Raw genomic sequence first — 22,321 nt, 5'->3', positions numbered from 1 at the left:
CAGCTTTGTGGATTCTGTTGTCTATTTCCATATTTAATTTACCATCTTCACTGAAAATCGTGCCTAAGTAGCTGAAATGTTTTACTTGTTCCACAGGTATTCAGTTCACAATGCAGTTTGCATTTTCAAAGATTCTACCTATTTTCATTGTCTTTGTCTTTTTATTGCTGACCTTCGTACCATATCTATAATGACAGTTATTCAATTTAGTCAGGGAATCTTGCAGACTTGTTGCTGATTTATTTAGAAGTATAACATCTTCCGCATAGAGCAAAGATCTGACTCATTAACATCTTCAATTTTGGTATCAGGTTTAATACCACTTTCCTTCATAATATGATTCATATAGATAATGTGCATCCTTGTCTCACACCAGATTTAACATTAAACCATCTTCCTGTACTTCCCTTAATTCTAACTGCTGACTTACACCTCAAATAAAGACTAAGTATTGCTTGATATAATGCCCCATTGACACCACATAACTGCAGCGTATTGAATAGCTTCTCTCTTGGCACCTTATCATATGCCTTTTCCAAATCGACAAAACTTAAATACAGATCTTTGTTATCCCATGCTTTCTCGACTATTTGTCGTAAAGTGAAAATCTGATCCTGATAGCCTCTGTTTGGCCTGAATCCAGCTTGTTCTTCACCAAGCTTCTCTTCCACAATTCTTCTCAACCGTTTCTCAAGTATACTTGCATATATCTTACCAGGAACACTCAGTAGAGAAATACCTCTGTAATTCTCACATGCAGTTTTATTTCGCTTTTTATATATCGGTACTATGAGAACTCTATTCCAATCATCTGGAATTCATCCCTTTGTCCAGGCCTTCTGAACTATGCAGTGCAGCCACTGTAAGACTTTTATACCTCCACACTTGAGCATTTCTGGTCGAATATCATCTACTCCTGCTGCATTTCCACATTTCAGGATTTCTTGCCAGAACTTTTGATATGCTTTCTTCTTTTCCTTCACTGCCTCTTTAACTTCCTGTGTCCACCATGGAGTTCTGATTTTTCTATCCTTTTTCTATGACTTTTTCTACTTCAAGTATGGATATGTATTCCTGACTGCATGGACTGTCAGTGTTTTTTTTACCACTGTGCTGTCTTCACTGCTTGTTTCGTTTAGCAATTTTTTAAAGTATATCCTCCATACTTTAAGGATATCTTTTTCTCCTGTTTTCATGTCACCTTTATCATCTTAATTCCTTTTACAGCACTCTTTCCTCCATTTTTGAGCTTTTTCAACAACCTCCAGAATAATTATCCACCTTCTTGATATTTATTTTCTATGTTCTTGCCAAAGTCCTCCCATGACTTTTGTTTAGCTAGTTTTACATGTTTAGCTTTCTTATATTTGTCTCTGTATTCTCTAGGAGCAAAAGGTGACTTATTTGCCAGGAACTTTTGATATGCTTTCTTCTTTTCCTTCACTGCCTCTTTAACTTCCTGTGTCCACCGTGGAGTTCTGATTTTTCTATCCTTGCAGACAACCTCACCACATGCCTCTCTGGCTGAATCAGTCAGGGTTTTCTTCAAGGCTAGCCACTGAATCTCCAAGGTTTGGTTCCTGTAGATTCAGTGGCTTGCCTTGAAGAAAACCCTGATTGATTCAGCTAGAGAGGCATTTGCTGAGGTCTGTTCATTTACTACATTAACTTTTTGACTCTGTGCATTCTCAGAAAACAGTAGCCTTTCTAGATGCCCAACTCTAAACCCATTTAAATGCAATTCATCAACTTTAAACCATTGCAACTCTCCTTCAGATTCACTCCACATATTTACAAATTGTGAACCCCCTTTTCCTCACACAACTCAGCCATCTTACTATTCGTTATCTCTGCTCTCCTTCTCAATTCACTGTTGTCATATGTGGGCAATGCGCCTATGACTTTTCTAACAACACTGTTATTCTTTACTTGCTGCAACAACTTGCTAAAATCTCTATCAACATTTTTTTTTCCGTAAGTCATTTTTGTCCCCAATTACTACCAATTTTGATGCGTGGTCTTTCGTTGTCTGCAATGCTTCCGTTATTTGCTTCATTTTTCCACCTGGAAAGCATATTTTGTGCACTTTATTAGTCATCACACGTCTAATGATCACGCCCGCATACAATGATATATGACTATCCTTTGACTCTTTCTTCGTAATACTAACTTCTCCTTCTCATTCTCACAATCTGATTTCTTCTTTAAATGTTTAATATCCTCCTCCAGATGTTTCTTTTCGCTTTTCATTTTCACTAACTTTCCTAAGCTCTTCTACTACAGTTGGCACTTGCTCCCATTTCTAATCACTCTAATCTATCAAGACACTTTTCACATATATTAATGCTTTCCTTCTTCTCATTTACCTAAAAAATCCACAAATCTTTCACATTTTTTAGTGCATATAGCAATTTTCACAATGGATCCAGACAAAAAAAAGGAACAAATATATTTTAAAAGAACTAAAAATAAAATCAATAGAAGAAAATCTATACAGTTACAAACAAAATGAAAAATTGGATAGCACATGTAAAGCAAAACATGTAAAGGTCATACCACTAGAGACTGCTCTTTATTCAAAGAGCAGTCTCTAGTGGTATGACCTTCTTGTTTGCATCTACTACACAGCCTGGTCATTCCCTGATAGTTGACCATAACTGTGTAGTTACAGATATTTACAAAATTTGGAATGGCTTTGTTCATTTTCATTTTTAAGTATATTTTATCACCCTGTTCAATCTGTGGATATTTCTGGAAATGGGGACGGATCACAGATAATACCGGCCCAAACTCTTCAAAAACTTTTTTAAGTGTTTCGTCGTTAATTTCAGCCAGAAGTTTCCTTAAGTAAATGAATTTCACACCACTGCCGCCAACGGTAGTGGGGAAAAACCTTTCACATGCTAAAACAATATCTTCTTCCATAAGTTTTTCTTTAATGTTGTAAGACTTGGAAGTAACTTCATATAAGCCTTTCAGAAAATCCCAACAGTTAATATTCTTAAGATTTTTAAGATTGTCATCTCCAATAACATTTACTATAGCATCAGCAATTAAATCCGGCTGGAATTTCTTTTTAAAAGAGAATCTGATGGTTAAGTCTCTATTTAGTTTGCTGTTTGCCATGACTTGTTAAAAGGTAGTCAAAACAGATACTACTTGTTAGTCTTAACTGCTTTATAGAAGACAGCAACTTCAAAGAACAGATACTACAAGTTTAGAGCAGTGTAGGGCAGTCCAACCTTATAATAGGCGGTGGTACTTTAGATGTTATGGTGGGATGTGATGAAGTCTCACTTGGTCTGAGCTTTGTAGACCTTTGGCCCTAACTGTGTAGATCACACGGCCACCACTGGTCCTCATTGCAGGTGGAGCCTGCCAGCTATATCCTCTAACACGAATTGTGCAGAGGGGGTAAAGGTAACAAGCTGGAAGACCAGTGCAATGTGAGAACTTCGATCACCTCTGGAATAAAATAGAGTTTATCTTTGCCCCAGTCCGGGGTTTGGTCCTAAAGGACCCTGTAGAGACTGTTAAATAACAGATACTACACTTTCTATTAGTCTCTCAGCTTTAAAATATCTTGGTTCCCATAGGGACCCACACAGATATCAAAACTGATCAGAACTGAAAAATCACAGATTTTGTTTGAGTACCTTGATTGTTCAAAATCTAACCCTCGTTAGACGTCCTCCGTGACCAGGGCATTGCTTAGCCAAGGCCGTTTGGAGGACATACTCATTGATAAAGTACAGCTAGTCGAAGTTTTCGGCCTTCTCAAACTATACTTTATACCTTTTGTAAATTACCATCTTGGATCTATAAAACTCCCATTGGTCTGTTTTCGTCCTTGCCCGCTCTGGCCACTGTATGAATCAGAGGGGTTTTTAGACTTTGCAGGCCTGGGAGTCCTGGTGAAACTTATGGTCTTGAAGGTAGGAGGCAGAAAGGAAAGTGAAGAAAAAACTGGTCTTGAAGAGGGTGGGAGTGGTGGGTTACAATTAAAACATTTGGATCGAGGATCTAACTAGCAAAGGTGCCAGTCCCTTATCTAGTTTCTGTTCACCGTGCAATCTACCCCACTTACGTGGGTTTGCCTGTAGAGTGTCCAGTGAACAGGAGTTACAAAAAATAATACTTTTTTTAATTATTATTATATCTAATGTTAGTTAATTCTAAGTCTATATATATATATATACTCACTTATTAGCTTTCAATTAGTCATTTCATTAATAAACTATAAACTATTCCTCAGTTATTTCTGGGTAAGGTTACTAACATGCCTACACTAATACGATTTTTTTTTGTACTTTTTTTATTTTATACTTTTTTTTGTTAGTTTTTTATTCTATCATATTCACATATACACATACGTACACATATATAAATATATATACGCACACATATACATATATATAACATTTTTTTTTTTTTTTTCCATGCACATATTCTATAATAAGCTAATAAGTAAGGTTAGTAGGGTTAGTAAAAGGTTCCAAAATCATACCTTTAGAGCACTTGGTGGCTTTGTAGTTCTTTCATCCCAGAGGCTATTTTCATGGCCGCCCGAAGGTGGTCCCTTCCCCCGCGATGTAGGGTCCCAAAGTCCTCCATACTCTAAAGTCCCTGCAAGAAAAGCTTTTCAAGATCTGTTAATTCCAATGTGTATTGTATTGTATGTTTTTGTATATTAAAAATAACATCTCAATTGTCCCTCGTGTATGTTCGTTAAAATTTTTTTGGTGAAATTATACTCTGCCATTAGCGTGAGGTTCGTGTGAAATTAGTTTCTGATTGAGCACCTTGCCAAAGCCAGGATGTCTAGTAGACCAAGTTGGTGGATCGAGTGTGCTCTAGCTTTTCTAATTTTCCATATGTGGTATCGTAGTTCTTTGATTGTGAAGAGGAGGAGTAAGTTCTTTATTGGTTTTGTGTCTATGTTTAAGTATACTATGGCCTCCTTTGAGGGAAGAGGGATGTTGAATTTGTTTCCCACATAATTCCACACTCCTTGTGCAACTGGGCAATCATACAGTACGTGTTCCACTGTCTCTTCCCCAGGGCAAAAGACACATGTTTCATGTGGGGCTTTTCCTCTTCTGTGTAGTTTGTGCCGCGTCGGGAAGAAGGTATGGGCCATTCTCCACGCAAGAGCACTTCTTGATGGATAGGTGTCACAGTGTTTGTGTATGTTTCCCCACGTTTTTTCCGTGGTTTGTCGCGGATGTTGTTGTAATGTGTATGGTGTTATTTTGTTTGTTATTTGGAGAAGGCTATCTGATGATAGATTAATATCTTCCCCTTTGTTTTTTAGGTTTTGTAGTTCGTTTATTATTTCTGTATAGAATTGCGTTGTGTTTAATGTTATTGGTCCTGGTGTTTTGGTTTCGCCGAATAGTGGGATTTTTATTCCAAGCCAATATCTGGTGAACCATTTAGCTTGGTGTTGTTCGTGTTGAAGTACTTTTTTAATCGTTTTCATGGATGCCGCTAATATTTTCAATTTAAAATGTGGGAAACCGTACCCCCCTTGTGTTTTGGGGGGGTACGTCTCTGGCTACCTCTTCCGCTTGGTAATACCAAAAATAACGGAATGCCATCGACTGCCATTTTTTAATTGTTTTCGTTGTGATTGGTTGTATCTGTGCTGTGTATAATATTGAGGGTAGGAATATTGTATTGATTATCCGAGCTCGCGCTTGTAGCGAAAACATGCTCGGATGCCAATTTTTCATTTTTGTTTGTATTGTTTGCGTTATGTCGTTTGCAGAGAGTTTTCTTTCTTCATGTGTGAATGGGACTCCTAGAATTTTAAGGGGTCCCGTAACTATGTTCCATCCATGTGGCGGAGTCTCGTTTGTGTTGTTTATGTGTTTCAAGGCAGTTTTTGCTTGATTTAAATTTAATCCTGATAGTTTACTGAATTGTTCTGTAATTTTAATGAGTGCATGTAATGATTCCTTTTGTGTTATGATTGCCGTGATGTCGTCTGCATGGCAGATCGCTTTGCATTCTTCATGCGATCTGCCAGGCAAACTCATCCCAGCAATACTTTTGTTTGTCTATATGGCTTGCAATAACGGTTCCATACATAACGTGAAAAGGGTTGGGCTAAGTGGGCAGCCCTGTCTCACCCCTCTCTATATTGTAATAGGATCCGTAATTTGGCCGTTTATTTGTAATTGTGTAGTGCTGTCTTGGTAGATTTTCTGTATACATTTTATTAGTTTCGGGCTAATTCCGAATTTTGTTAGTGTGTCGAACATATATTCATGTTTGACGGAATCGAAGGCTTTGGCTAAGTCTAGGTTTACAAGATAAAGATTTGTTTCTTTCTTGTTTGCATAATTTATAACATCGCGTATTAGATTTAAGTTTAAGTGTAAGCTTCGATTGGGTATGCCGCTTGTTTGATTTGACTTTATTAAGTATGTCATTATAATTTTAATTCTATTGTCTATTATTTTTGTGAATATTTTGTAGTCGGTATTTGTTAGTGTGATTGGTCGCCAATTTGTAATTTCGTTTGTGTTTTCGCTTGTTTTTGGAATAAAGATGGTCAGGCCTCTTTTGAAATCCGCGTATATCTGGTTTGTATTTAGGAAGGTGTTGAATAAATCTGTTAATTTAGGCCCTACAATGTGAAGGAAAGTTTTATAGTATTCAATTGGTATGCCATCAATGCCGGGTGTTTTTTTGTTACTGAAGGATTTAATAGCTTCAGTCACTTCGTTTAGTGTAATTTGTTTCTCTTGGTATGTTTGATGGTGTTCCAGTGTTTGCGGTAAGTTAGTATTTTCCCATTCGATTGTTCCCTGCGTTTCTGCTGTTGTTTGTGTAAATAAGTCTGTGTAGTGTTGGTGAAAAGCCTGGGTTATTTCCGGAGTAGTGTTTGCGATCTTGTCATTTTCGTATTTTATGTTTCTGATTAAGTTAGTGGAATGGTTTTTGCTTAATCTTTCATAAAAAGCCGCATTGTCTGTTTCTTGGAGGAGCCACTGGGCTCTAATTTTCCATTTGAATGTACGTGTTTCTTGTATATCTAGTGCCCTAATGTTTTCTTGTGTTTTCTTGATTATGTGGTGGTTCAGTGACCCTGGTGGTTTGTGACGTGAGAATAAGGTGAGTTCTCGGTATAGTTGTCTTCGTTTTTCTTTTTGTTCTGCCCTTTTTCGTTTTTCTGTGTTTTGGAAGAAAATCGCGGTGAGGTTTTTCAGTTTGGGCCACCAATTTTGGATTTCTTCCTGTTCTGTGTGTGTTTCATTCCATAGTAGTTCATACTCTGTTTTTGTATCCAAATCCTGGAGAAGGCTGGTGTTCAGTTTCCAATATCCTGGTCCTGTTTCCATACACACTACCAAAGGTATTTTGGCTTCAACCATCTTGTGGTCTGACACGTGCTCGGTGACGTTCATGTTAACATGTTTTATGCTGCCGTCACCTGTTGCTAAGGTTGTTGTAGTGTAGATTCTGTCTATTCTTGTGTATATGTCTTTGCTTGTATTGCTCCAGGTTGCGGAGAAAGTATTACCTTTTTTTGCGACCCAGTAGTCTGTTATGTCTGTTTCTCGGCACGTTCTTACTATTTCAGCAGCGCCCGAGTTCCCTGTGAGATTGTTTCCTCCCTGTTTATCCCTATCAAGTACCTCTACGCAGTTCCAATCTCCTCCGATTATGAGGTAATCATGTCCTGTGAGGTAGGTATGAAGTCTTGATAAGAAAGTGTGTCGTTCGGCTTCTCGATTTGGTGCGTATATGTTAACTATTTTGTATGTTATGTTGTCGAGGGTCCAGTCAATTGTGATGACTCTTCCTTTGGTGTCTCTGCGTATGTTTGTTATGTTTCCTGTTATGGGGGTTTTAACTATGATGCCTACTCCTCTTGCCCTATCTATGCCAAAGCTACAGAAGCTTTGGACGTGGTATCTTTGTTCGATGTTTTTGATTTCTTTTAAGGTGTTAATGTGTGTTTCTTGTATGAGCAGGACTTGTATGTTCCTCTGTTGCATTATTGTTAGTACGTGTTCCTGTTTTCTGGGGTTTTCTAAAACCCTGTGTGTTGATGGTAGCGATGTTTATGTGTGCTCTCATTTTTTGAGGGGTTTCCAGGCCTCCCTTACCATATTTTCGCCCATCACTATTGCTTTAACCATGTCTGGGTGTTTTCTGATGCCCCAATTTCGGCATGCTGCATCAAGTTTATTGTCGAAATCGGGGTCTATGCCGATTTTTAGTGTGTCCCATTCAAATTGGGACTTTGCCCCTCCTCTGTAATGTCCTTGCGTTAGTGTTATGTAAGTGGGCTCTGTGATTCTCTCTTTTGCCTCGTTGAAGCTTTTATGTTCGAGAGTGTACATGATTTTGTTTCCGGCTGTTTTGCTTCTTGTTGTTGCTGTTGGGCTTTTGACCTTATGAATTTTTGGGGGGGTTATTGCTTCTTCTGTTTTTTGGGTCTCTATGGTGGGATTGGTGGAATCGATAGCTTGTTCAGCACTCACGCTGGGACATTCTATATCGACGGTTGTTTCCTGAGGTTCCATGTTGGGATTTGCTTCATCTGTTGCAGTGATCCCAGTTGTTTCTTCGTTGTTTGTCAGGACGATATCGTCAAAACTGACCTCTTTTGGTTCCTGAGGTTCTTCTGCAGTTTGATTGGGGCTTGCAGTGGTCCCAGTTGTTTCCTGATTTTCAGGTGTGCTCAGGATGGGGAACTCTGTTTCTTTGATCTCGTTTGTTTCCACATTCTCTGTTGTGGGGTTTGCTGTAGTTGTTCTGTTATTTTTTTGCACTCCCAACTTTTGTGATGAATGGAGTAGCATCTGGTACATTGTTGTTGCACGCCGGAGTAGTTCACCAGTCCCAAAAATATTTGGGACTGGTGATTCCATTATCATGCTAATGGTAATGTTTCCGGATTGTGCAGCCGGGAAGTCTTTATAGACATGTCATGTGATTTGTACTTCTTTTCCGTAATAGAATAACCTTGATTGTATCCATTCGTCCTTAAGTTCTATAGGTACTCTTTGCACCCTAATTGTTTTTCTTTGGATACCTACTGATTGTGGTTTTATCTCCACGCCATTAATGCTAAACCCATCGAGAAGGATATCACGAGAGCTTTCTGATTTTAAAGTAATTTGAAAACGGTTCCCGGGGTACGAAGTAATCCACGTTATTTCGTTGTTGTTTTTAAAAGTACTAGAGATTCCTTTAAGAACATCTCGTGGGTTGATTTGATCTTCGGAGGGGATTTGAAACTGTAGTGTGTTCGGTCGTTCAAAGTTGTTGGGTATACCGGGAATGTTTAAGGGGTGTGTAACAGGTGTAGAGTTCAGGTGCTCGGAAGAATTGTGTATCCCTTTTGCAAGTTTCTGGGCATAAGATGCCATTTTCCTAGTCAGGGGAGTGTTGGAATTAGTTTAAAATAACTCGGGTGTGTGTGTGGGGGGGTGTTCCTCTATGGTGTTGTGGGGGTGTACTGTTCCCGCCAAAACAAAGTTAAAGGAAAAACTTATACCCAATGAGATAACAAAGTATACCCAAGGTATACTTCGTTATCTCACTTTGTGGCTGTGCCACGATGATAGCAGCTTCCGGGCTGTTTCCCTTCCACTTGATCTGGAAACCTGGAGCTGGAACACTGGATCTGGTATTCTGGGACTGGAACTGGCCAAACTCCTCAGGAACAGATACTACTATTTCGAATAGCCTTGGAGCTCTCCCTCTGGTCCGCGACGACGAAAAGGCGTAATCCGGAAAATCACAGATTTTGTTTGAGTACCTTGATTGTTCAAAACCTAACCCATCATTAGACGTCCTCCATGACCAGGGCATTGCTTAGCCAAGGCCGTTTGGAGGACATACCCATTGATAAAGTACAGCTAGTCGAAGTTTTCGGCCTCCGCCTCCACTTCTCAAACTATACTTTATACCTTTTGTAAATTACCATCTTGGATCTATAAAACTCCCATTGGTCTGTTTTCGTCCTTGCCCGCTCTGGCCACTGTATGAATCAGAGGGGTTTTTAGACTTTGCAGGCCTGGGAGTCCTGATGAAACTTATGGTCTTGAAGGTAGGAGGCAGAAAGGAAAGTGAAGAAAAAACTGGTCTTGAAGAGGGTGGGAGTGGTGGGTTACAATTAAAACATTTGGGTCGAGGATCTAACTAGCAAAGGTGCCAGTCCCTTATCTAGTTTCTGTTCACCGTGCAATCTATCCCACTTACGTGGGTTTGCCTGTAGAGTGTCCGGTGAACAGGAGTTACAAAAAAAAATACTTTTTTTTAATTATTATTATATCTAATGTTAGTTAATTCTAAGTCTATATATATATATACTCACTTATTAGCTTTCAATTAGTCATTTCATTAATAAACAATAAACTATAAGCTATTCCTCAGTTACTTCTCGGTAAGGTTTCTAACATGCCTACAGTAATACGATTTTTTTTTTTTTTACTTTTTTATTTTATAATTTTTTTGTACTTTTTTATTTTATACTTTTTTGTTAGTTTTTTTATTCTATCATATACACATATACACCAGAAATATCACAGATACTCCGTAAAATCACAGATGCTACACTTTGATCTTAGCCAAAAGGCCGAGAAGTGATGGCGGCCATTGCTTGGAAAAAAGGGGGTCGTCACCAGGAATGACCGCACGTTTGTGGTGTGGACTGCTTCTGTCAGAAATACCAGGCCTCACCTCCAGAAGATGGTTCTTTCGTTGCTGTGATCAGTAGAGGAAGCAGGCTCGACCCGGGTCCTAAAGTTGCATCTGCGTGGAAGCCTGCGGCTTCTTTCGTTGCTCCGATCTGTAGAGGTGGTGATGCAAGTGAAGCCTTTCTTATTAGAAGCCATTCGTTCAGGAACAGATACTACACTATATCTATAGCAAAACACAACTTTGCGGACACCAACTCAACCCTCATGACACTCCTCCCCCCCCTAATCGTTTTCCCGTCCAGTAGAGGAAGCGGGCTCGACCTGAGGCCTAAATCTCCCAACACGCGTTTTTCAATCCAAAGGCTCTCTTATCAGTAGAGGAAGCAGGCTCGATCTGGGTCCTAATGTTCCACCCATGTGGAAAACTGCGGCTTCTTTTGTTGCTCTGATCTGTTGACGTGGGGGTGCAATAGAAGCCCTTCTTATTAGAAGCCAACAGATATTACACTACAGCAACACAAAACAAGGACTATAGAAGTGCAATAGAAGCCTTTCTTATTAGAAGCCAACAGATATTACACTACAGCAAAACAAAAAAGACTATAGAAGTGCAATAGAAGCCCTTTTATTAGAAGCCAACAGATATTATTACACTACAGCAAAATAAGGACTATAGAAGTACAATAGAAGCCAACAGATATTACACTACAGCAAAACAAAACAAGGACTATAGAAGTGAAATAGAAGCCTTTCTTATTAGAAGCCAATTTCTGGATCTACAGCTAGTTCCACTGATACCACTCACTCGATGTGATCTCTCCATTTCAACTGGGGCCATTTCCCTTTCTGCTTATCATTTTAGAACCCTTTTCAATTCCAACTGTTTCCTCTTGATCCCAGGTCATCCCATTCCTTTCCTGTCTACACATGCTCTCACCTCCTATTGGAGCATTCACCTTTCTCGTGCTGTGTACCCCTGCCCACCCTGAGCCTCCCCATTTCCCTACTCCTCTTGCACACCCATTTAGGAAACAGAAAATTTACTCACAAATCCAGCATTTAGGGAATTTTGCCTGAAACTTCTCATATAATCATGCAGTGAATTTTAAATGTGATTTGAGTACATTGTAAATGCATTTCATCGGTCAGAGCGAGACCAAACCCAGCTTAATGGAAACTTAAAGATGCTTAAAAAAGTTCCACTTTTTAGATATTCTAAAAGAAATTTAGTACAACCCATGATGCTAAGTATGATAAGTATGCAACCTTTCATTAGTATCCTAATGAAAAGTTTCATTAGCATCCTAATCAAAAATCATCATAATGATAATTTTCTATAATGGATTGCTGGTCTGGATTGTGAAGTAACTGGCTGATAAATTCATGACTTATTTTTAACAGTATTAACAACACCAAACAAACTGTATTATAAAAAATGTTTTTATTAACTTGCTTATATTTTGCTGAATTTCAAATCAGCATCATCAGAGCACAACACAGCATGTATATGTGACACTGTCGCATATACATGCTGTGTTGTGTTCTGATGATGCTGATTTGAAATTCAGAGAAATATTATGAGCAAGTTAATAAAAACATCTTGTTATAAAATAGTTCATTTTGGTGTTGTTGATACCATTAAAATTAAGTCATGAATAATATCGACACCTAAGCTTATCTGTTAGATTGACTGATAAATATCAGCAAATTGTTTCTTATATAGTTTTGTATCCTGAGTTGAGTTGAAAATATTACTCTCAATATTTGACAGTAATATTGAAACAAAATCAATCAATCTTCATCCTTCTGAAAACCAGGTGACCAAATCTGGGCACAATAGTCCATGTGTGGCCTAATCAAAGCCTTATATAAAGGAACAACAATCTCCCTACTTCTACACGTCAGTGTCCTCTGCATCATTCCCAGAAGCCTTTGTGTTGTCTTCACAATTTTGGCGATGTGTCCCCTAAATTTTAGATCCTGATCCACTATCATCCCCAGATTTCTTATTTCCTCTACCTCCAACAATATATTCCCACTAAACATAAATTCTGTCAATCAAAAAATCAAAATCAATATTACTGTCAACACATAAAACTTTTTTTTACTACTCGTGTTCTCTCAAGCTCATTTATTATTGTTATTATTAAACAAGACCTCATTTAGTCAAAGACTCATCTAGGAGGTCCTTTTATCTCACACACATCTCATCATACCGTGTCTTAAACGCATTCATACTCCTTGCAGACACCACACTCTCAGGCAAGGCATTCCAATCACTCACAACTGTGCACGAAAAAAACCTACCTCTCACTCCCCTACTCACACCCTCTTTATACAGTTTCCAGGGATGACCTCTGGTTCTCCCCTGATCTCCCACTGTTCTCTGTAGAACTTCTCCACCATTGATCCTATAACAACCCCTTACCAACTTGTAGGTCTCTATCATATCTCCCCCTCTTCCTTCTCTCCACTAGACTCTGCAAATTACATCTTTTAAATCTTTCCTCATACTCGACATTCCAGAGGTCAGAAACTACCTTAGTCAGTCGCCTTTGAACCCTTTCCAACATCTCTTCATCCTTCTGAAAACCAGGTGACCAAATCTGGGCACAATAGTCCATGTGTGGCCTAATCAAAGCCTTATATAAAGGAACAACAATCTCCCTACTTCTACATGTCAGTGTCCTCTGCATCATTCCCAGAAGCCTTTGTATTGTCTTCACAATTTTGGCGATGTGTCCCCTAAATTTTAGATCCTGATCCACTATCATCCCCAGATTTCTTATTTCCTCTACCTCCAACAATATATTCCCACCAAGCATAAATTCTGCATCCCATCTTTGTTTTCCAAATTTTAAAACCTTACATTTTGCAACATTGAACTCACATCCCCAATCACTCAATTTATTCAAGTCTTCTTGCAGAGCCACAACATCTTCACTACTCTTTATGGTTCGTCCCAACTTTGCATCATCTGCAAACAACTGAATATCTCCATCCAAATCTTCGCCAATATCATTAATTTACAAGTTAAATAGTAATGGCCCTAAAACAGACCCCTGAGGCACTCCACTAGTGACTTTCCTTTTCCTGGATATTGCACCCCCCATACACAACTTGTTGATACTATCAGATAGCCAGTCTCCAATCCAATGCACTAATCTAATATCCAACCCCATCTGCTCTAGTTTGACTGTCAACTTATCATGAGGTAGTCTATCAAAAGCTTTTGCGAAATCCAAGTATATTACTGTGTATCCTTCTCCTCTGTCCAAGGAAGCAGTCACTTTATTGTAATAAGTAAGTAGATTACTAAAACATGACCTCCCTTTAGCAAATCCATGCTGTCCATCAAAGATTATACCATTGTTGTTAACCCAACTCTGGATTCTAGTTCTCACAAGCTTCTCCAACAACTTAACCACAACACCTGACACACAGATAGGCCTATAGTTTGATGCTTGAGTTCGATCACCTCCTTTATAAAGTAGCACAATCTTGCCCTCCTTCCACTCTTTAGGAACTTGACCAAGTGCAAGACTCATATTAAAAAAATATGTCAAGGCAGGTGTCAACTCTCTGGCACATTCCTTCAGAATATGCAGTGATATATTATCAAGTCCCACAGCCTTATTTACATCTAGTTTACTCAACTCCCCAAACACCTCTTGCTCACTTACAGTCAGTCTCTCCTCCCCATCATCAACTGCTCTTAATCTCTCCATGAAGTCACATTCACAAGATTGAAAGATCTATATTTATACACATCTTTATATTGGAACATTATATTAATATCAAATAGTCTATGTCCTAAATAGAAATCCATCATGTACTTACTATTAACTTTTTTTTCCCTCTTGATTTTCTCAAAACATTTCTATGAATCTAGGATTTATTTCTTACTCTTCTCTTTAAGTTTTGAATAGGAAACAGCTTTTCCTTTTTCTCTAAGTGAACTGTTCTTTCTCTAATGACTCAGAAATTTCCTCTGTTACTTCTTATATAGTAGAATCTTTCGCAGGACTTCTTCTTCTTCTTTCACTCTGCCTTATCCCATGTTAAACGGGGTCGGCGCACGAATCTTTAACCTTCCTCTTCCAAGTTCTCTGGTCCAGGGCATCCTCCATCCTTTCTCCCTAGATCCTCTGTCATCTTATCCCTCCACCTGAGGTGGAGGGATAAGATGACATATTCAACATATTCCTCACCCTTCCTCTCAACATGTCCAAACCACCTCAGCCTACTTTCTTGTATCTTCTTGCCAATTGGTCCCGCCTTAACCGTCCCTCTGATGTAGTCATTCCTTATCCTGTCCTTCTTTGTCACACCACTCATCCATCTCAACATCCGCATCACCGCTACCTCCATCTTCCTCTCCTGTGCCTTGGTTATAGGCCACGTAAATCCCTGGCATAAATCCAAACTGCATCGCCAGCCTCACCACCATCTTATAGAGCTTTCCTTTCCTCTTACAACTCACTCTCTTGTTGCACAGGACCCCGCTCATCTTCCTCCAATTCATCCAACCGCATGTTATTCGGTGCTGTATTTCCTCATCCAGGTCACCTTTCCTCTTGACAACCGACCCAAGGTACTTGAATTTCTTCCCTGAAATTAGCCTTTCACCCTGGAGTCGTATGACGATATCATCGTCACTCCCCGTTGACATATATTCAGTCTTCACCTGGTTAATTCTCATGCTGCTCTCCTCCAATGCCTTTCTCCACTCTTCCAGGGTATTTTCAAGCTTCTCTCGGCATGATTCACATAGAACAATGTCATCGGCAAACAGCATGCTCCATGGTGCCTCCGTCTTGACATCCTCCACTAGTACATCCATGACCAGTTCAAAGAGGTAGGGGCTCAGAGCTGACCTTTGGTGTAGCCCTACGACAATAGGGAACCCTTCTGTCATGCCGACACTAGACCTGACCTGAGTTTCTATTCCCTCATACATCTCCTTCACCAACCTCACGTACTTCTCCGACATCCCCTTCTTCCTCATACACCTCCATACCTTCTGCCTGACCACTCTATCGTATGCCTTGTGCGGATCCACTTGCATCTTTGTATATTTCTCCATCAATCTCCTTAGTGCAAATATTGCATCCGTTGTTCCTCTTCCTGGCATAAATCCAAACTGCTCCTCACCAATTTTCATTTCCTGCCGTAACCTTGCTTCAATTACACTTTCCCATATTTTTAATGTGTGTGACATCAGCTTGATTCCTCTATAGTTGCCACAGTCTTGAACATCTCCTCTTCCTTTGTAGAGTGGGACGAGAATACTTTTCCTCCATTCCTCTGGTATCTTTTCCTGTTGGGCTATTTTACACATCAGATCCCATAACATATCCACGCCATCACTGCCCAAACTTTTCCATACTTCCCCAGGTATCTGGTCTGCTCCCACAGCCTTTCCATTCTTCATTTTTCTCAGTACCCAAACCACTTCCTCTCTACTTATGTCTTGCACCGGTCTCTCATTTACCTCTCGCAGGACTAATAGGCACAAATAAGCCTCGTTGTCCAATTATCTATTCTGAAACTAGCTCACATCACTCTTTCTGGAAATCCACACCATTGAAGAAATTTCAACTTTCCACATTCAACTTTTTGTTTAATGTTGAATAGTATAGCTACTTCTTCCTTATTCTGATCACTATTTACCCAAATATAAAATTTTATAGTTATTCTGTTGAAGAATCTCACTTGTTTTAGTATTCTTTATCTCATTAAAACTAGTTGTGTTGACATGGTATTTCATAGTTTCTCTACCACGTCATGGCTTTTCCATTGATGCTTCTAGTATTGTTGATGCCTGTCATCAATTTTGTTGGGTTTGAAGTTGTTCTAGTAGCTGACACACACACACACACACTAGCGCACACACATACACATTGAATTGAGAGAGAGAGAATAAAAAGGATATAAAAACAACAGAGTCTGTTGCAAACCATTAAGTAATTCAGATAATTGCTCCTTTTTTTTTTTTTTTTTTGTATAAAGTGGTGTGTTTGTGTACACATGCACTTTTATGTGATGTCCACCCTTGAAATGTTGTAATGCTATAGTATATTAGTACTGTGATTGGCTAAGGATTTCATTATTATTTTTAAAATATTTTTATTTTATTATTATTACTTTTTTTTTTTTTTTGCATAATCCAGAAATCCTACTCTAGAGACCAAACACGGAACTTTTTCAACCCACTTCAGGCATCCAGGAAGTGGGGTGGTGGTCTCGCACTGGATGATAAAATTCATCTACCACCTTAAAGCAATCACAGACATCCACACCTACAGGAGAATTCAAACCTGCAGCCTGATTGTTGGAGATTGGGTACCTTGATCAGTCAGCCAATTTAGCCAGGAGGTAATGAATGCCTAAAAATTAACTGAATTTGAAGTAAGGTATATTAAGTGTAGTGACAATAAGAGGAACCCTGCAATGAATGTGACTTTGTGAATCATTGGTAATAATAATAAAGTATGATATGCATAGTAACAATAAGAAGAACCTTGCAATGAATTTTGTGTCTTTGTGAATGATTGGTAATAATAATTATAGCTAACTTTGAGATATGATCATTTCCATTTATTTTTTTTTTATTTATTTTAGGCTGACTGCATATGTTGCTAGATCATTTCAACAAGCCCAATCACATATTGATATTGATTCAAAAGTCATTGACTCAGCACTTCATTGGTTAATTCAGAGACAAAATAATGATGGATCATTTAATGAACCAGGAGAAATACACCATAAGGCTTTGCAGGTATTTCCCATTGTATTGATTTAAATTATTATATTCACTCACACAGATGCAAGGGAAACAACTTATTTTTATACATTAATTTCACTATCCATAAGTAATATCTTCTTGAAAATATGAGAGATCAAAATTTTAAGAAAATTGTTAAAAAATAAATGTACAGTTTTATATTTTACATCAGAGCCTGTCTTTATTCAGTTAGTAATGATAATGTCCCTTGTAAATTATATTTTTGTTTTTATATTTTACCCAAGCATAAGCACATGAAGTAACATCACAATAAGGTTCCTTAGAGGCAGATGACCTCATTAGATTGCCATAGTATTTCATAATATACAGCACACGCTACCTTTCAGATGCATACATTGTTGTACATTAAATTTCACCTTTTATTAATGTGAAATTTCCACTGATAAGTATCCTCATGTGAAAATTCCACTGATAAGACCTTACATTTAACAATGTAAGGTCTTATCAGTGGAATTTATACACATGAGGATACTGAGAGCAGCAGAACGTTACTGGTTTGATGGGTGAAGCATATATGCTTTTCATATTCCCCTTTGTCTGAGAGGGAAGTTCTTTGAGTGGAGAGTTATTGAGCTTTAAGCTTGTCCTGAATGGGCACCGAGATTAGCTATGTTCAGCTGAGCATAGAATTGACTTGGGTCTTTTGTATTTGCAGAATTCTGCTTCATTGTAATCTGAAGCTAGGTCATGAAGGAAGGATGTGATGTAGGGAATGTTGACTTCTCTGTGAATATGAGAGTTTCTAATGAACCATGGGGTGTTCAGGATCATTCTCAGGCACTTGTTTTGTATCCTCTGCAGTTTTAGAATATTTGTATGCAAGGTGTGGCTCCATGCAGGAGATGCGTAAGTGATGACTGGGCATATCACCATCTTGTATATGAGTATTTTGTTCAGGATGTCCAGTTTGCTTCTTCTGTTGATCACGGGGTAGAGTTGTGCGATTACTTTCGATGTCTTGGAACTCACGTGTTTTATGTGATTATTGAACTGAAGTTTTTTGTCAAGCATCACACCGAGATATTTTACTTTGCTCTGCCATGGAATCTTGACTCCTAGCAGGTGTATGTCTTCATTAGTCTGAAATTTCTTCCTAGAGAACAGTATGGTGGAACTCTTCAGTGGGTTTGCTTGGATCCTCCAGTCCATCAGCCATTTCTCCAATATATGGATATTGTTTTGAAGTCTACTGATAGCTAGTTTGGGGCTGCAAGATCTTGCTAATAAAGCAGTATCATCTGCATACAATGCAGTGATTGTTGAATTAGGATTTTTAGGGATATCAGCTATGTAGATAGAAAATAGCAGGGGGGCCAGAAGTGAACCCTGTGGCACTCCTGCCAAGATCTTGCGTCTGGTTGAAAGAGTTTCATTTATTTTGACTTGTATGAATCTGTCTTTCAGATAAGAGTTAATTATTTTAACAAGGTTAATTGGCACATTGAATTTGATGAGTTTGTAGAGAAGACCCTGATGCCACACCTTGTCGAAAGCCTTTGCAGCATCTAAAAAGACTGCAGCTGTGTGGAGATTCCAGCTGAAACCTTTTGTAATGTGTTCCACCAGTCGGTGTATTTGTTGAGTAGTACTGTGATTTTTTCTGAAACCAAACTGCTCATCTGGAATAATTCCTAACTTATCAGTTGCTGTTTGAAGCCTTGTGAAGATGACTTTTTTTCTGCCACCTTTCCAAGGCCGGGTAGAAGACTGATAGGTCTGTAGCTTTCGGGGAGTTGAGAGTTTTTCCAATCTTTTTGATTGGCATGATGTCTGCCATTTTCCAACTTATAGGAAAATGCTCGAGTCTGAGGATGGCATTGATTATGTTGACTAGCTGAACAATGGCTCTTCTGGGGAGTAGTTTGATTATTCTGTTCAAGATGCCATCTGGACCTGGCATCTCTGCTGGAGAGGTGGGGGTGACGAGTTCTGAGTTATCCTTTTGTTGTTATAACACCTGCTTCACTCGACGGTGAATCTTGTAGATAAGATTGATATTCAGGTTTTCGTAAGAGAGAGATTACATTGAATTTCCAGGTTGTCAGTTAGAGCTTCTGCTTTTTCATTATCAGTGTGAGCTACTCCCTTATTAGTCTGAATTAGAGGTATAATTTGCCTTTTGGTGTAGAGGGCTTTCAAGAATTTCCAGGTGGATCTGTCCTCTGGGTTTAAGTTAGATAGCTTAGTTTCCCAATCATGGTTTCAATGTTTTTGCAGGGCTTGTTTGTTTAAATTATTCAGAGTTGTTTTGTCTTGAGGAGCTCTTGTATTATGGTGCCTCTTCCTGGCTTTGTTTTTTAACCTGATTAGGTGCATTATTTCTTCAGGAATCCGATCGCTAGGGTGAAAGACTGTGCTTTTAATGACCGATGTTATTGCTTTTTTGATTTGACTGGTTAGGTTGTTTACAGCAAGGTCTATCTCTTCTTTATCGCAAATAATAATAGGGACTGGGCCAATGTGCTCTGGGAGAATTCTGGAGAGCTTGTCCCAAGATATGAAAATGTGCAGAGGAGAGAATTGCTCTTGTGTACAGAGTTTAAGCAGAATGGGGTTGTGGTTGGAAGAGAGTTTGTTTAATGTTTCCAATTGATATTGATATCCAATGTTTCTGAGGATGACAATGTCAAGTACGTCTGAGCTTCCAGTTGGGCTGTGATGGGTGGGGTCTGTGGGTCCTGCTATGACAATAGAATTTTGCGTTAAGTAATGGTTAAGGGTTCAACCTTTATCATTGATTGTGGAGCTATACCAAGCTCACAATCTTGGCTTGGCATTAAAGTCACCAGCCATGATGATGGAGTCTGTAGAGCCAAGTATGGAGTCCAAGTCAGCTACCAGTAATGGGATGCTGGGTGGATTGTATATAGCATAGATTTTGATACTACCAGCATTTTTAGTATAAACTTCAATGCCTGTTATCTCTAGATTCTTGGTTTGTGGATTGGTCAGGACGTTGTGGCTTAGGTAGTTTTTAATGTAAACAGCTGTCCCTCCTCCACTGCTGGTGAGTCTATCTGTTTTGTACAAAATGTAGTTCCGTAATTTAGGGTTATTAGCTGGCCTGAAATGTGTTTCATTAACTAATACTATGTCAGGATTGTGTCTCTGAGTGAACTCTTGCAATTCCAGAATTTTGTTGCTCAGTCCATTTGCATTCTATGCAGTAATCATGAGCGAGTTAGGCTGATACTTTCTTTTATTCATTGTTGAGGGCTGTCAAAATTGAGTGGGTACCTTGTAGGAATCTTTTTGTGGAGGATGGTGAAGGATTTGTCATGCTGAATTCTTGTAGCATGGTAGCTAGTGAGGCAGTTAACACAGAAGTTAGATTAGAGCTTGTTTGTTCATGGGATGGGATAGCCTTTGTTCGTGCTGCCTCAGCATAAGTTTTGGTCATTGCTACAGCTTGATTTATTTCCTGAGTTGTCGGACTGGAAATTGTTTGGACCAGTGGCCGACCTGCATGGCTGCCATGAGCATCTCTGTAGAGTGTGGTAGGGGCAGCTTTTGCTGACCCGTGGTTATTTGGGTGTGCAATGCACCCCTTGTAGTTGGCAGGGTGAGGTCCTCCACAGTTGGCGCATTTAGCTGGCGTGGATCTTGGCTTGGTGCAAATGATAGTCTAGTGGTCCTTGGCCTTGCAAAGTTTTTGGGCATGGCCAAACCTTTTTTGGCATTAGTTTTTGCCAAAACATCTATGTCAAAACGTTTTTGGCATAGATGTTAATAATATTATTATTAACATCTATGGCACTGCCCAGCTGACAACTTTTTCCTTAGCGGCTCAGTGGAGATTCTGAGGCCACAGATGGTGGTCATATATTCATATATATTTTTCTGCATCTTGTCAATCTCTATCAGCACTAGTGGCATTGGCCGTTTATCTGACCTGAGCATCCTACTAACTTTGACTGGGGTCAGGCCCCGACTCATAAGGTCAGCAGTGATTTCTTTAGAGGTGACACCTTCGGTTACCCCGCGAAGTACTACCTTGAGATTCTTTTCACTGGGTAAATCAAAGGTGTGATAAGGAAGACTTTTGTTATCCATTAGTTTTGTCATTTGTCTGTAGTCAGTGACTGAGGCTGGCTGGATTTTGACTCCTTCATCTTGATTTTTAGCCCAGGAATATGAGATTTGATGTTCCCTAAGGGCTGATGTGACAGTGGTCAATTTGTTCTTGTCCCTTAGTATAACAGGTGGAACCTTTTTGGTGTTCTTCGAGACATCTGGTGTATGTGAGTCTTCATTCATTCGGTCCTCTGTAGTTCTTCATCTTTTGTTAGAATGCTCCCCCTGTGAGTTGTTTTGCCAGGGGGATTTTGGTGGCAGAGCAGTAATGAGTTCTTCTTGTGATATCTCAACCTCCTCCTCCTCTCCTTCCTGATCGTTAGTTTGAATGTACTGCTTTATAAAATCCGGCCAGTCAGATTCAAGCTTGCCTATTAAGTTTCAGTATCTCTAGGGACTGCTCCTTATTAAGGATCTGGATCTGCTCCTTGATGTTTTCCATAACCAGGCAGTGATCACCTGCCGACAGAAATTGTTTGACAGCAATATACGTAATCCCACAGGGCTAGGGGCCTGCCAGCAAAGAATCCTGTAGACCAAGGTGGTCTACTAGCAATATAAAATCCCGCAGGGCTAGGGGCCTGCCAGCAGAAAGTCCTGTAGACTGAGTTGGTCTACTAGCAATATATAGACTTGTAGCATTTACTAAATGGGGAACAGAGTATCAGTATCTCACTTGGCCACAGATTGGAAACCTACCTCCCTATAAAACCTTAAATCCACCACTGGTCCTCATTGCGGGTAGGGCCTGCCGGCCATTTGACCTCTTGTATGT

At 39.3% G+C, this 22,321-nt stretch overlaps 1 protein-coding gene and 1 pseudogene across 1 annotated transcript in view; one reads left to right on the top strand and one right to left on the bottom strand.

Annotated features, from left to right (window-relative positions):
* The window catches only part of LOC150096624 (CD109 antigen-like), a 930,782-nt gene that overhangs the window by 711,374 nt on the left and 197,087 nt on the right, over positions 1-22,321 (top strand). The window contains exon 26 of the mRNA XM_090407963.1: positions 17,289-17,445. Coding sequence (XP_090264089.1) covers positions 17,289-17,445 — 157 coding nt within the window. The remainder of the gene's footprint in view (positions 1-17,288; positions 17,446-22,321) is intronic.
* LOC150096625 (U2 spliceosomal RNA) lies at positions 10,504-10,612 on the bottom strand (annotated as a pseudogene).

This window comes from Typopeltis vanoorti, chromosome 18 (assembly GCF_054136105.1).
Source record: "Typopeltis vanoorti isolate ZY-2024b chromosome 18, IOZ_Tvanoo_1.0, whole genome shotgun sequence".
In the NCBI taxonomy this organism is placed as follows: domain Eukaryota; kingdom Metazoa; phylum Arthropoda; class Arachnida; order Uropygi; family Thelyphonidae; genus Typopeltis; species Typopeltis vanoorti.
The sequence above is the reverse complement of the archived record's forward strand: the minus strand, read 5'-3'. Positions and strand labels throughout refer to the sequence as shown.